The 12637-nt window shown below is 59.2% G+C and overlaps 1 protein-coding gene across 13 annotated transcripts in view; it reads right to left on the bottom strand.

Moving 5' to 3' along the window:
- Nucleotides 1–1945: 1945 nt before the first annotated feature.
- The window catches only part of SCMH1 (Scm polycomb group protein homolog 1), an 81466-nt gene continuing 70774 nt past the window's right edge, over nt 1946–12637 (bottom strand). For 11 of the 13 annotated variants that reach the window (XM_054223664.1, XM_054223657.1, XM_054223666.1 and 8 more), the window contains 3 exons: nt 9118–9321; nt 7819–7961; nt 1946–3725 (listed from right to left, as the gene is read on the bottom strand). In XM_054223664.1, the coding sequence (XP_054079639.1) occupies nt 3600–3725; nt 7819–7961; nt 9118–9321 (473 nt within the window). In that variant the 3' untranslated portion in view covers nt 1946–3599. The remainder of the gene's footprint in view (nt 3726–7818; nt 7962–9117; nt 9322–12637) is intronic. The other 2 variants (XM_054223667.1, XM_054223668.1) reach the window with 1 other exon arrangement.

Genomic DNA, 12637 nt, shown 5'->3' with positions numbered 1-12637 from the left:
GCCGGGCAGACGCGGTGCTGCGGGACGCGGGTCAGTGGTGGACTTGGCAGCGCTGGGTTAACGGTTGGACTCGATGATCCGAAAGTTCTCTTCCAACCAAAATGATTCTATGATTTTTAGCTCCGTAGCTGGGGCTGCAACAGAAATGGGCATTTAAAGTTCAAGAAAGGAAGACGCAGTGAAATTTCACAAATAAAACGGACCCCCGCAGGGCTTGTCTCTGGGGGGCGGGAGAATGGTCGCTGTGGGACCTGGCGAAGGCACCACCGTGCCCCAGCAGCTCAGCCCCTTCCACCCCAAAAGGTGGATGGATCCAGCTGCCCCTCGGGCTCTGCTGCCGTGGGGTGTGGGCAGGGACACGCTCTCTCCCAGGCTGTCCCTGGAGGAGACGCTGGCTGGGGGGACAGGGCTGGGCGCTGGCACGGTGGAGCCGCGGGTCCCCATCAGCCCGGGCCGGGAGCACCACGCTGCTGCCACGCAGTCCCAGGGACCAGTTTGGGCCAGAGGCACCCGAACAGAGGTCCTGGGGTGCCCAGTGAGCCCCGAGGCTGCAGGAGAGACCTGGGCTGCTCTTCCTGCCCCACCCCACCTGGTGCTGGACCTCCAGGACCAGCCAAGACCCCTTCTCCCCAGCAGCACCCTCCTCGCTGCCCTCCCCGGGGACTGGGTGCCTCTCCGCTGCCCTCTCCAGTCGCCAGCTGCTTCCCTTCGCCACCAGCCCTCAGGAGATGTCACGAGGGACTCCAGGCGCAGCTCCAGCCAGGACACAAACCCCAGGTGAGACCCACCTCGGCATCACCGCCCCCTCCTCGTAGTGCCACTGGAGACCGGTCCTGCCGAGCCCGGGGAAGGCGCAGAGCACCCCCGTGGGTGCTGCAGGTGCCCCGAGCAGGGTGTGGGGCCAGGCCAGGCCATGCCCCAGCCCCCTCCCTGTGGATGGAGTTGCCCTCGGCAGCTCACAGCAGCTCCTGGCTGACCCACAGCTGCCCAGACGTGGGGCCCGTGGTCATGACAATGGTCTATATTGGCAAGCAGTGATGGGGCTCGTAGCTCAGCCGTCCCCCCCTCACCTTGGGCCCACCCACCGTTACCTGCCCCAGCGCACCGTCGCGGGGCAGATGTGCAGATTTGAGGGGTGTTTGCACAGGGATGGGTTCGGGGACTCCAGCCGGGGGCCGCTCCCCGCCCCAACACCCCCACAGGCTCCAGGCAGGAATTGTGAAAGCCTCTGCCCCCCCCTGCTGCCGCTTCTGGGCTCCAAGTGGCGCTGGAAGGGGGGTGGTGTTCATGGAGCCCCTCCACCACGTGTGCGCTGCAGCACAGGGGCCTGCAGTGCCTCCAACAGGGATGTTCCCGGGCAAAAAAAACATCCTGGAGAGCAGTGACCAGCTGCGTTGGACGGGACCAAGTGACGCTGGAGGCGTTTGAGAGGCGGCGCTGCAAAGAGCAGAAGCCCGGGGGGTGCGGTGGGGGGGGCCCGCTGCTCCTCGCTGTCCCCGCCAGTGAGCCCCCATCCATCGCGTCACCACATTGCTGTCTTGGTTTGTTTCCTCAGCCCCGCTCTGCCCCAGCTCTCCCACAGGAGCCGGGCAGGGCTTTGCCGTCCTGAGGCGACGCTCCACGGCCTGTCCCTGTGCCCCCCAGCACCCCCCAGGGCCAGGGTGACGCTGCCGGTGCCCAGCCCAGCGCTCCCATCAGTGCACACACAACCAGCGGGGAGGAACTTAGTTATCCTTTTATTTATAAACAAATCAACGTAAAATAAGTGCAGAGGAAAGCACTGGCTGACCCCGCACGGGGACCTGTCTGCAGCAGGATCAGCGTCGGGTGGAAACAAGGGGCGTCCCCGGGGCCGATGCTGCGGGCGACGGGGCCGGAGCCCCACCTGCCCCCGAGCACACGCCGCAGCAGGGACTGCAGCACAGACAAAAAGCCTTTTTATTACTTTGGGGCTTGGGGTATTTTTTTTTCTTTTTTTTTGCAATTATTCCCCTTAGGGGTAAACCTGACCCAGTGCAAGAGACCAGAGGGTCCTTCCCCACGGGCCCCTTCTGCTGCTGGCCGGGGCCCTGGCGGAGGCGGGGATGGGGTGCGGGACGCTGCTCTGGGTGCGCAGAGGGTGAGCTGACGACAGGAGGGGGAAGTGCTTGCAGTGGGGGATCCCCGTCCCAGCCCTTTGGTCATCGCAGAAAGGGAGCGGGAGCTGTGGGTGCGTGTGTGGGGCAGCCCTCGCCTCCGCCGCTCCCCGTCCCCCCCGTCCCCGGCTCATCCCAGGCCGGGGCAGGCGACGCTCGAGGGGACGGGCGGCCCCTGTCCCCACAGCCGCTGCCCAGGGGCCGCAGCAGCGTGGCTGGGTGGCCTCCGCTCCGATGCTCCTCTTGCAGCTGCAGTAACGTGTCTGGGAAGCGGGTTACCGCTCAAGTGCCATCAAAAATAAATACATTAGACTGTCTGAAACAAACAGGTGCCCCCGGGCAGGGGAAAGCCCTCGCAGGAAGAGCAGCGCAGGGACAGGTCACCACACCGGGATCCTCTGACTCGCCAGACCCAACACCCTCTCGCACACGCTGAGCTGGGACGGACCGAAACACCAGAGGACCGGGAGGGCCCCTGGGAAGACGAACCTTTGCATCTCTGTCTAAAAATCTCCAAGAGCTGTGAGTCCAACAACAGGTAGAAAAATCATTTCATCATTTTAAACAGACAACTCCTTATAAAAAAAACCCAAAACCTCAAAAAAAAAAACCTCAAAAAAAAAAAAAAAGAGAAGGATCAGTCGAGTCCTGCAGCATCCAGCCAGCCTCTGACGCCGACCCAGGCCCGTCCTTGCCCCGGGCACGCCAGGCCCAGCCACGCTCCTCGCCTCTCCAGCAGCTTGCTCCATGCTCCCGGGCAGCGCCACGTGCCGCCGCGCGGCCTCCCGGGTCAGAAATAAATAGGAAGGTCTCCATCCCCGACCGGCGTCCCCAGCCGGAGGAAGGCCAGGAGCGGAGGGGCAGGCAGAGCTCGGGAGGTGAGTGGCCCCGGGCCGGGCAGCCGGGCTCCCCCGGTGTGGAAGACAGGGACGGGGCAGGCGTTGCTCTGAGCTCGGTGCGGTGCTACGGGGGCCGAGTGCGGGTCGGGGGCACCGTCTCCCTCCCAGACAGGTACTGGTGAAGCGCAAAGCATCCAGCCCCCCCGGCCCACCGTCCCTCCGAGGGGACGGGAGCCAAGGGCTGCCCCGAGCAGGCGAGGCCGGGAGCGCCGAGCCAAGGGAAAGGAGCTGTCGGGAGCGTCCGGTCCCCGTGGGCTCTGCCCAGAGCCGCCACACCATCCCAGGGAAGCAGGACCGGGAGTGCGTGGAGGAGCGCTGGCGACTCGAGTCTGGTGCGAAGCCCCGGGGCCAACCGTGCGCAGCCTCCTCCCAAGCGCCCGCCGGGGCCTGGCTGCTGGCGCAGGGGCGGGCGGGCGGCCGGACCCCTGCAGCGGGGCCGGGGTGTCGGCGAGGTGTCCGTCTGCAGCGTAAATGGGTGTGTGTGCATGCGTACCTGTCGTCAGGCTAGCGCGGGTATGGATGGCCAGGAGCGGAGCTTCCAGGATCCGTCCTGCCAAGCGTCCTCTCAGAACTTGCCTTGCTTTAGCTTGTCGATGTGGTAAGTGAGCTTCAGGGCTGGGCCCAGCTTCAGCCCCATGTACTTCATCATCATGTCACTCCGCAGCAAGAGCAGCGCTTTCCCGTCAATCTCCTGCAAGGAGGGGAAACAACAACACTCGTGACTACGCTTGTAAGCCCCAACCCTGCCCGCGGAGCCAGGCCGTGCCCAAAGCGACGACGGCTGAAGCAGCACACGCGGGTGTGAGAGCAGCGGGGGCGGGTTTCACATAAAGTCCTTATGTGCAAGGTCCCGCAGGTGGGTCGGGGAAATCCCAAGCCCAAATCCAGGCTGGGTGGAGAATGGATTGAGAGCAGCCCTGAGGAGAAGGACTCAGGGTGTTGGTGGATGAGAAGCTCAACATGAGCACCTGCAGCCCAGAAACCCCCCCGCAGCCTGGGCTCATCCCCAGCAGCGTGGGCAGCAGGGCGAGGGGGGGATTCTGCCCCTCTGCTCTGCTCTCTGAGACCCCCCTGCAGCGCTGCCTCCAGCCCTGGGGCACCAACAGCAGAAGGACACGGAGCTGTTGGAGCGGGGCCGGAGGAGGCCCCGGAGATGCTGGGAGGGCTGGAGCCCCTCTGCTGGGAGGACAGGCTGAGAGAGCTGGGGGGGTTCAGCCTGGAGAAGAGAAGGCTCCGGGGAGACCTTCCAGCCCCTTCCAGTCCCTAAAGGAGCTCCAGGAAAGCTGGGGAGGGTCTGTTTGCCAGGGCATGTAGTGATAGGACAAGGGGTGATGGCTTCAAACTGGAAGAGGGGAGATTGAGATTAGATAACAGGCAGAAATTCTTGGCTGTGAGGGCGGTGAGCCCCTGGCCCAGGTTGCCCAGAGAAGCTGTGGCTGCCCCATCCCTGGAGGGGTTCAAGGCCAGGTTGGACGGGGCTTGGAGCAACCTGGGCTGGTGGGAGGTGTCCCTGCCTGTGCCATGGAACTTGATGACCTTTAAGGTCCCTTCCAACCTGAACCGTTCTGTGATTCTATGATAACTGCAGTGTCCCAGCGCGGGCATCCCTGCATCCCACCCTGCCTGCAGCACGGGGGTTCAGCCCCAGACCCCCGAGTCAGCGGTGGGAAATCTGCTGGGCGATAAAGAGCCAGCAGCCACGTCCAGCCGGTCAGCAAATCCCAAAGGGAGGCAGGGAGGAAACAGCCGGGTCGGTGGAAGGACTGAGGCAGCGGCGGTGCAGGGGATGTGGCGGTGTGCTCTCCCCTTTTCCCCTTTTCCCCCCCCAGCTCCTGCTCAAGCCATGGCCATCAGCGGGAGTTGTGATGAGTTGCACTTGGGCTGTGGGGGATGGCTGGCAACATAACCAAAACCCTGTCTGGAGTGGGAACCTCGGTATCTTGTTCCCATGCGAATGTGGCTACAGGTCAATGCTCTTACTCCATAAATAGCGGACAGCCCAAGAGCCCTTTGAGCTCTCCTGCACGGCAGCAGGCTGCGCGACGGGATCTCCCCTTGAGTGGGGACGCTCGCTTAAGGTTCTGCTCCTCCAGGTCGAGAGATTCCTTGCCGCAACAGACTCTCGGTCAGCGACTAACAGCATGCTAAACTTTGAAATCTTCGCTAAGTGATATAAGGATTGATTGCACATATCTAATCCTTTAGACATAAACCGTTGACCAAGTCTGGGACTAGGACTGGATCCAGCCGCACCCAGACTCCTCTCTGAGAAGGAGTTTAGGAAGCCGGGGCGTCCTTTCCGAACCTCGGGACTCAACGGGAGGGTCTCCCTGATGGCTCGTCTGACCCTGGCCTCTATGCAGTAAATAACCAAGTGTACCCTGGCATCGAATCTCGTAAAACATTGTCGCATTCACTGCTAACTTTGTTAAATCACTGCTTTATGTTAATAAACATTTCACTACTCTCTTACAAGTGAAGTTCATCACTCTGCCCGCGACAGGGGGGACTCTCTCTCTCTCTCTCTCTCTCTCTCTCTCTCACAGGCATCGTCACTCCGCCGCAGGAGCAGTGTCCTGGGAGCAGCCGCGCTGACGCTGAGAGCAGCCCTGCCACAGCGCACACAGCCCTCAGGCCAAGGTTTGAAGAAAGGGGGAAGGGACCAAACCCTGCAAGCCCAGGGAGACCCCCACTGCAGCAAAGCAAATTTCTGGAGTTTCTAAGCAAAGTCCCAGCAGCTGCAGAGCAGCAGTGGAGCATCTCATCTCCAGCACAGCCGATTTCCACGTCACAGCTTTCAAAAGTATCTGACGCCTTACAGCTGAGCCAGACGTGCCCTCCCTGAGGCTCAGGAGGGGAGGGATCACGGAGCTTGAAACATCCAGAGAACAGCTTTGCAGTTGGCATATGCGAGTTTTCCGCTCCTTCCCTTGACCTGGTCCTGGCTTGGCCCAGAGCTTCCCAGAGGATGGGTTTCCATGAAGAAAATGTTAATGGACTTATAAATGCAAAATTAAAATCACAGCCTCCAACAACAGAAAATCCCGTGCTGCGTCGATGCCCAGTTAGGTCTCACTTGGTGAGATCTCCCCTGCTTTCCCAGGATTGCCAATGCAAGGGGCTTTCATCCCGTGGCGGAGCTAAGCACGCTCTGGCATAATTAAAACAAAACACTTTTCATTTACGAGCGATTCTAAAATAGAACTAATTTAAAAAAAAAAAAAACGAAAAAACAAAAACCCCAAAAAAACGGACTCAATCAGAAAGCAGAAGGAAGACAAAGTCCAGCAGGAACTGGGACGTGGAGCTGCCAAAATTTGCGTAGCTTTAACTGTACAAACCCCACGCGGTACGTCTGCGGCTATTTTACACTTAAAGACAAGCACAAGGACCAGAGCCTTCAGAAACCCCTTTTTATAGGAAACAGAGGAGTTTCGCAGCATCGCACTCAATGAATTCCACTTGGAACATGTTTCTTGCCAGGAGAAATTTGCTACGGGGTGAATATTAAGACTCCAGGATGAACACGGTTTTGTGTTTTCGGTGCTAGGGTTCAAATCCAGCTGAGCTGAGCTCCCCGTGCGCACAAAGGCAGTGCTGCCTGGAGCTTTCACGGGGCCGCCACGTCTTCCCCTTGGTTTCTTTCTGGGTAGCAGGATCCCCAGCCTGAACACGGTACAGGCAGGATTTACGGGGATGTTTTTCTTAGCACAAAAGTCCAGCTGGTACAAAGCGCTGCCGTACTTCTGACTCTCCCAGATTTCCCTTGTGTGATGATCTGCCCCCTCCCATACACTGTATGTACGTATTCAGCCACACACACACACGTATATGGATACACATCCACCAGCCAGCAATGTGCCCCTGTGGCCAAGACGGCCAATGGTCTCCTGGGGGGCATTAAGAACGTGGCCAGCAGGTGGAGGGAGGTCATCCTCCCCCTCTGCTCTGCCCTGGGGAGGTCACATCTGGAGCACTGGGGCCAGTTCTGGGCTCCCCGGGTCAAGAAGGACAGGGAACTGCTGGAGAGGGGACAGCAAAGGGCTGTGGAGATGCTGAGGGGCCTGGAGCATCTCTGTGCTGAGGAAAGGCCGAGAGCCCTGGGGCTGTTCAGCTGGAGAAGAGCAGGCTGAGAGGGGATCTCATCAATGCTCAGCAAGAGCTAAAGGGTGGGTGTCAGGAGGATGGGGCCAGGCTCTTCTCAGTGGTGCCCAGCGACAGGACAAGGGGCAACGGGCACAAACTTGACCGTGGGAAGTTCCACCTAAACACGAGGAGGAACTTCTTTGCTGTGAGGGTGGCAGAGCCCTGGCACAGGCTGCCCAGAGAGGTGGGGGAGTCTCCGTCTCTGGAGACATCCCAAAGCCGCCTGGAGGCGTTCCTGTGCCACCTGCTCTGGGTGACCCTGCTCCGGCAGGGGGTTGGACGGGATGATCTCCAGAGGTCCCTTCCCACCCCTGCCCGTCTAGGATTCTATGAAGAGGTAGGAATGTGCTGGTCCTCCAAGCTCCAGCCATATAATTGGCAGCACGCGATGTTTATGGCTGCTTGTGCAGATGTTCCACAGCAAACACACAACTGAGAGATGAGGAGCTTATGAGCTGCTGTTCGGGGAGAAGTTTGCTTGGCTGCTGCAGTGGTGGCAGGCGTGACATCATCTTCCCTTATCCAAATGCTAGCCTTTGCAAGGACCCTGCTCTGGCAGGGGGTTGGACTGGGTGACCTCCAGAGGTCCCCTCCCACCCCTGCCAGTCTGGGATTGTGTGATATACAGACATACTTACATGTTTTCGAAAGAGGTCAGCGTGGGGGCCCAGCTGTGGGTCCGCTTCTCGTATGAACTGCATCACCTCCTCCACCGTCCAGGACGAGGGGTCGCGGCTGCTGAGCCGAGAGACGTCTCGAGATCCAAGGTATCTGTCTGAGCCTGGGGGGCATTGCAAGACAGCAGCCATTACCCGGGGTGTCCCCGCAGCATCACCCCAGCACTCGCTCCCCCTTGGGCCACCACTCGGTGTCCTCTCTCCCAGCAACGGCAGAGACAAGCTGAAGGGCACGTCCCGGCCGTGCCCGAGAGATTCCTGCGGTACAGGTCTGGCACCAAAGCATCCTTAGGCCTGACTTGTTGGGGCAGCCTTCTATACTGAGCCCTTTTCCTCACACTAAGCTCCCATTTCCCCGTGCCCCCCTTCAGTTGAGTTTGCTCCCCCCGCTCTGTGACGGTTCCCACCTTTGCAGAAAACAATCCTCCATCCCCACTTCTCTCCCCACGCACCGTTTCTCCCCTCGCTCCCCCCGGCTCCGAACACCACCTTTAGCCATTTTAACACAGCAAAGCTGTTCTATGTTTTCATCGGCTGCGTTTTCTGATGGACTGAGCCCATACGCAACATTCTGTTGTCTTGAAGCACCGCCTGAGCTAACAGAAGTCCTGCTCCCAGTGTGCCGGTGTTGGCACGGCCCGTTGTTCCAGCTCTCTGCCCGCACACACGGATGCGGTGGGAGGCAGACGGATCAAGGCATCAGCAGCCTGAGCATTTTTAGAGGCTTTTACTGATGCCGTGCACCTAAAATTACACCTTGTTTTGCAAGCACCTGGGTTTGACACGTGCTGATTTACTGCGATGACCAGCTCTCCTGCCCCTGTTCCTCCACACAGACCGGAGCCACTCGCCCGTCCCCCCATCCCCCCCCGCCCAGCCCCCAGCCCCATCGGCCAGCTCTCGGCTCCCCGGCCATTCCCGAGCCATCCTCGCGGACTCAGACACCTGTTTATTGCTTTGACAGCCCCCCTGCTCACGCTCGCAAATCCAGCTCCTGCCTAATCCTTCCTACCCACTGGCCTCCGGGTCCCACCTCGTCACCACGCCGCACAAGTGACCCCGCAAGCGTCACCTTTCCGTATTTCCACCCGCCCGCCTGCCACGTTCTCTAGAGCTACTGTTACACCTAACCGACTACCTGTTTAACAGTGTAGAAGCCAGTCTCTGGTACTTGCTGAAGTTAGAAAGGTGTAACTGGAGTTAGAAAAGCCCGTTATTGCCCAGTTTACAATCGGAGGGCTGGCTTCGTAACTCTCTTACCCCCAGAGCTAAGCCTACGCAAGGCAGAGGTGCTGCCCTGGCTGAGGCTAGAGGGTTGGTGCAGGTGCCTGTATCCTTGCAGGCGATAGTCTCTGGAGCTCCTGCTGTGGCTGGATGAATTGACAGAGTTCAAGGCAGAGTCCATGGGGTCCAGGCGAGGCTCCAAGGGCCCTGGGAGCCCGTCTCCCAGAACAAAGGTTTCACCTGAAACGCACCAAGCTGCAGTCAGTGCACCCGAACGCCACGCAGCCCGAAGTCACCGCTCGGCGGCAGAAAGCAGAACGGCAGCACGGGCAGCGCTCGCGCGCGGCTACGGGCGCAGGCTGGGACCACCGCGTCGGTGGCCTCCTGGGAAGCACAGAAATGACACCGGGCACTGCTGAAGTGCTGCAGCCTCGTGTTTGCCTGGCCAGTCCAACCAGCCAGCAGTGGCAATGGTTGGTACCCGCACTGGAGCAACAGCTACCCTGTTAATGTCACCACCAGCTCTGGCTTGCGGTCCCGTGTCCTTACCACTTCCAGAGGCCCTTTGGTGGCAGCGGGGCACCGCGGGGGCAGGCGCTGCAGGGCCACCCGTCCTGGATGCCAACAGACACAGGACTCACACAACAGCCCTGAGCGGGGAGAGGAGGCTCCCCGAGATTCGGGGGACTGGCCGCACACGATCGGCATTAGCCAGGTAAGGGACCAGGCGGTTGGGACCGGGGGGAAGTTCAGTGAGGCTCCTGCTGCAGCCCAGGCAGTGGCACACACGCAGAGCAGGAGGAGCAGGAGGCTCCTCTGAGCGGCTCAGCTGCACGGTCATGGCCCGGCAATGCTCTCAGGCCATGCTGACCCTCTGGCCCCAAAGCAAGGTGCTGGGGACGGGCTGCTCACCCCTCCTGACCTCCTGCGGGGCCCCTCGTCGCTGCCTAACCCAGTCGGTGACCAACAAACACCCTTTGCTGGGACGCGCGCAGGAGGGACAGGGCAGAGGCCTCTCCCAGTGCGCGACTGGCTTCCTCACCTTCTCTTCCAGAAACACATTTAATTTTCAGCTGCCAATGGCAGTATTAGGATGGAGGGGCTGAGGAAACTATCCGGGGTGATATATTGTGTTGGCTGAGCCAGCGAGATCTCTCTTCGCCGTTATACTGCGACAGCTTCACCCTAGGGCCACGTGTTTGTAGATTTGACTATGGCACACGCAACCTAGTCTTGCTCCAGGTGGACCTGATGCCTCATGAGTCATCCCCAAATACCTGCGTTCTTTGTTATGAAATACCTGGCAGGTTCGTACAGCCCCAGAAGAAAGCAGCTCCAAGGAGGGGTATTGCCAGCGCACTCTAGGCTGGGAGCTGGAGCTCCTCTACCAGCATCCAGAGAGACCCTGGATCAGCTCACAGTCCTGAGCTGCTGCCACTCAAACACCATGGTAGGTGACAAGGATGAAGAAAATGGAGGGAACGCCCCAGCCAGGCCCTGGGCTTCTTCCCTGGGCCTTCCCAGACCGCGGGAGCAGCAGGTGAGAAGCCAGGACAGCGAGGCTGTGCTGAAGCCGGATGGCGGTGAGGGCGCAGAGTCGATACTGCAGCCCATGAGACCCAAAAGCTGGTGAGATCTTCCCAAACTTTCCTGGGAAGCTGCTGCCGCCATGCTCCACTGCAGGGAGATGCAGGATGCCAGAGCCTGAAGTACCTGAGTGTTGCAGAGGTTGGGCCTCACCAAACAGGGCAACCTCTCTTGGAGGCACATTGTTTTATCTGGTTTCTATGAACTACGGGACCATTCTGTGAACTGGGATCCTCTGGTTTCAGTGCTTCCGCTGTCTGTGTTCGAGCAGAGATCTCAGAGGCGAGTTCAGCTGGAGGCAGCCAGCTCGTACCTTCCCTGGCTTCACCTCCCAAGTCTACAAAACGGAGACGTCCCCCTTGGCTAGATGTTTGGCAATCCAGTGAAGCAGCCGTGAGGTTATCACCTGCATCTCATGGGCTTTGTTACGCTGCATCTGAGGCATTTCTGCCTTTTTTTTTTTTTGCTTTTAGGGTCTCTGGGACACCCTCAGAAACCAGCAGCACATCCTGAAAACCTCCTGTAGAAACGGTGCTGCTGTGCGCCGGTGCCCTGTGCTGTGTGCTGGCCCGCGTGTCCCTAGCTCCCACGCGAGTGGTTGTGTTTTCACCTGCTCTCTCTGCCTAAAAGGAGGCTTTCTGACTCGCGACTATTCCTGAGGAACTTTGTACTCCTCCTTCGCTCCCGCACCGCTTTCCCACCATCCCGTTTCAGCACGAGACTGGATGCCGACCCAGCACCGAGCTGGCCGCTCTGGCCCAGGGGTGGACAGAGATTCCTTGGCCAGGCCCACAGTGGATGTGACTTACACCAGTGGCACTTTATAGGAGTGTGATGGTTTGGGCCGGGCTGGCCACTGGGATGAACGACAGATGCTCTCCCCCACCTGTCTCTCCAAGGTGCTTCTTCATAGTAACTACATTTGGTTTGCTCTCCAACAGGACAGTTCTGCTGAAGCCCCAAACCTCTTCCCATTAAACACCTCTGCAAAAGGGTGAGCTCTGACTCCTGGGGAAGTGCAGAGGCACGAGAGTGGTCGGGGGGCACAGCCCTCTTCACTGGTCTGGGTGCTCTGCGACAGGAGAGCGGCTGTGGGAACGGCAACAGGTCTGTGCTGCACATCCCCATCCTCCAGGAAACGCCAGTACCCTCTGCGAGGTGACGCGCAGCCTCGACGTGCCAGGAAGCCCCGGGACACTCGCCTCAGATGTGCTGGGTCAGGCAAACGCCTGTGTCCAACTGCTTGTGAAGAGCCCAAAGCTCACACAGAGCGGATTTGTGTCAGCAGAAGGAATTTCGGGGCTCAGCTAGCAAAGACCACAGCTCGGGAGATCCCGTGCACACGTTCACATCGGTGCAACGCTAAGGATCCAAAACTCACCCTCGGAAAATATTTAAACTAACAATAACTGTCGTTCTTCTGATGTGAACGCACTGTGATGCATTCTTCAAATATGCGATCATGTTCTCACACGTGCTTAGGATCATACATCCAAAGAGGAGGATGAGGCCAGACAACTGGGGAGCACGGCTTGGGTTTGCTCAAAAGGTAGAACTGAAGCCGCGTGTTCACCCTCAGGTGTCGTTCTCCAGACTGGTGAACGCCTGGTTGTGCTGCAAGTGTTGCAGCAGAGCTGGAGGCTTCTTGGTAGGGTCAACGCAAGAGAGATTTAGGATTTTCTTAAAAATACAAACACAAAGAGAAGCGCTCAAGTGAACGATACCTCCAGAAACAGGAGAGGGAAACAAGGCAAGAAGGGAATGATTCCCAGCCCTGTGAATCGTCTGGTGCAGAAGACACCGTGCTTCTACAAGTGGCAGGGCACCAGCTGCCTGCAGGCACAGACACTGTCCAGAATCCTCTCGCCCTTGATAATCAGCTTTGGAGTGAGGAGGAGGTGGTTAATTCTTAGGTAGATTTTCTTATCAAACCTGCTAGTTTTAAATAAGACTTGCATTTGGAGCATCG

The sequence above is a fragment of the Rissa tridactyla genome, chromosome 18 (genome assembly GCF_028500815.1).
Source record: "Rissa tridactyla isolate bRisTri1 chromosome 18, bRisTri1.patW.cur.20221130, whole genome shotgun sequence".
In the NCBI taxonomy this organism is placed as follows: domain Eukaryota; kingdom Metazoa; phylum Chordata; class Aves; order Charadriiformes; family Laridae; genus Rissa; species Rissa tridactyla.
The sequence above is the reverse complement of the archived record's forward strand: the minus strand, read 5'-3'. Positions and strand labels throughout refer to the sequence as shown.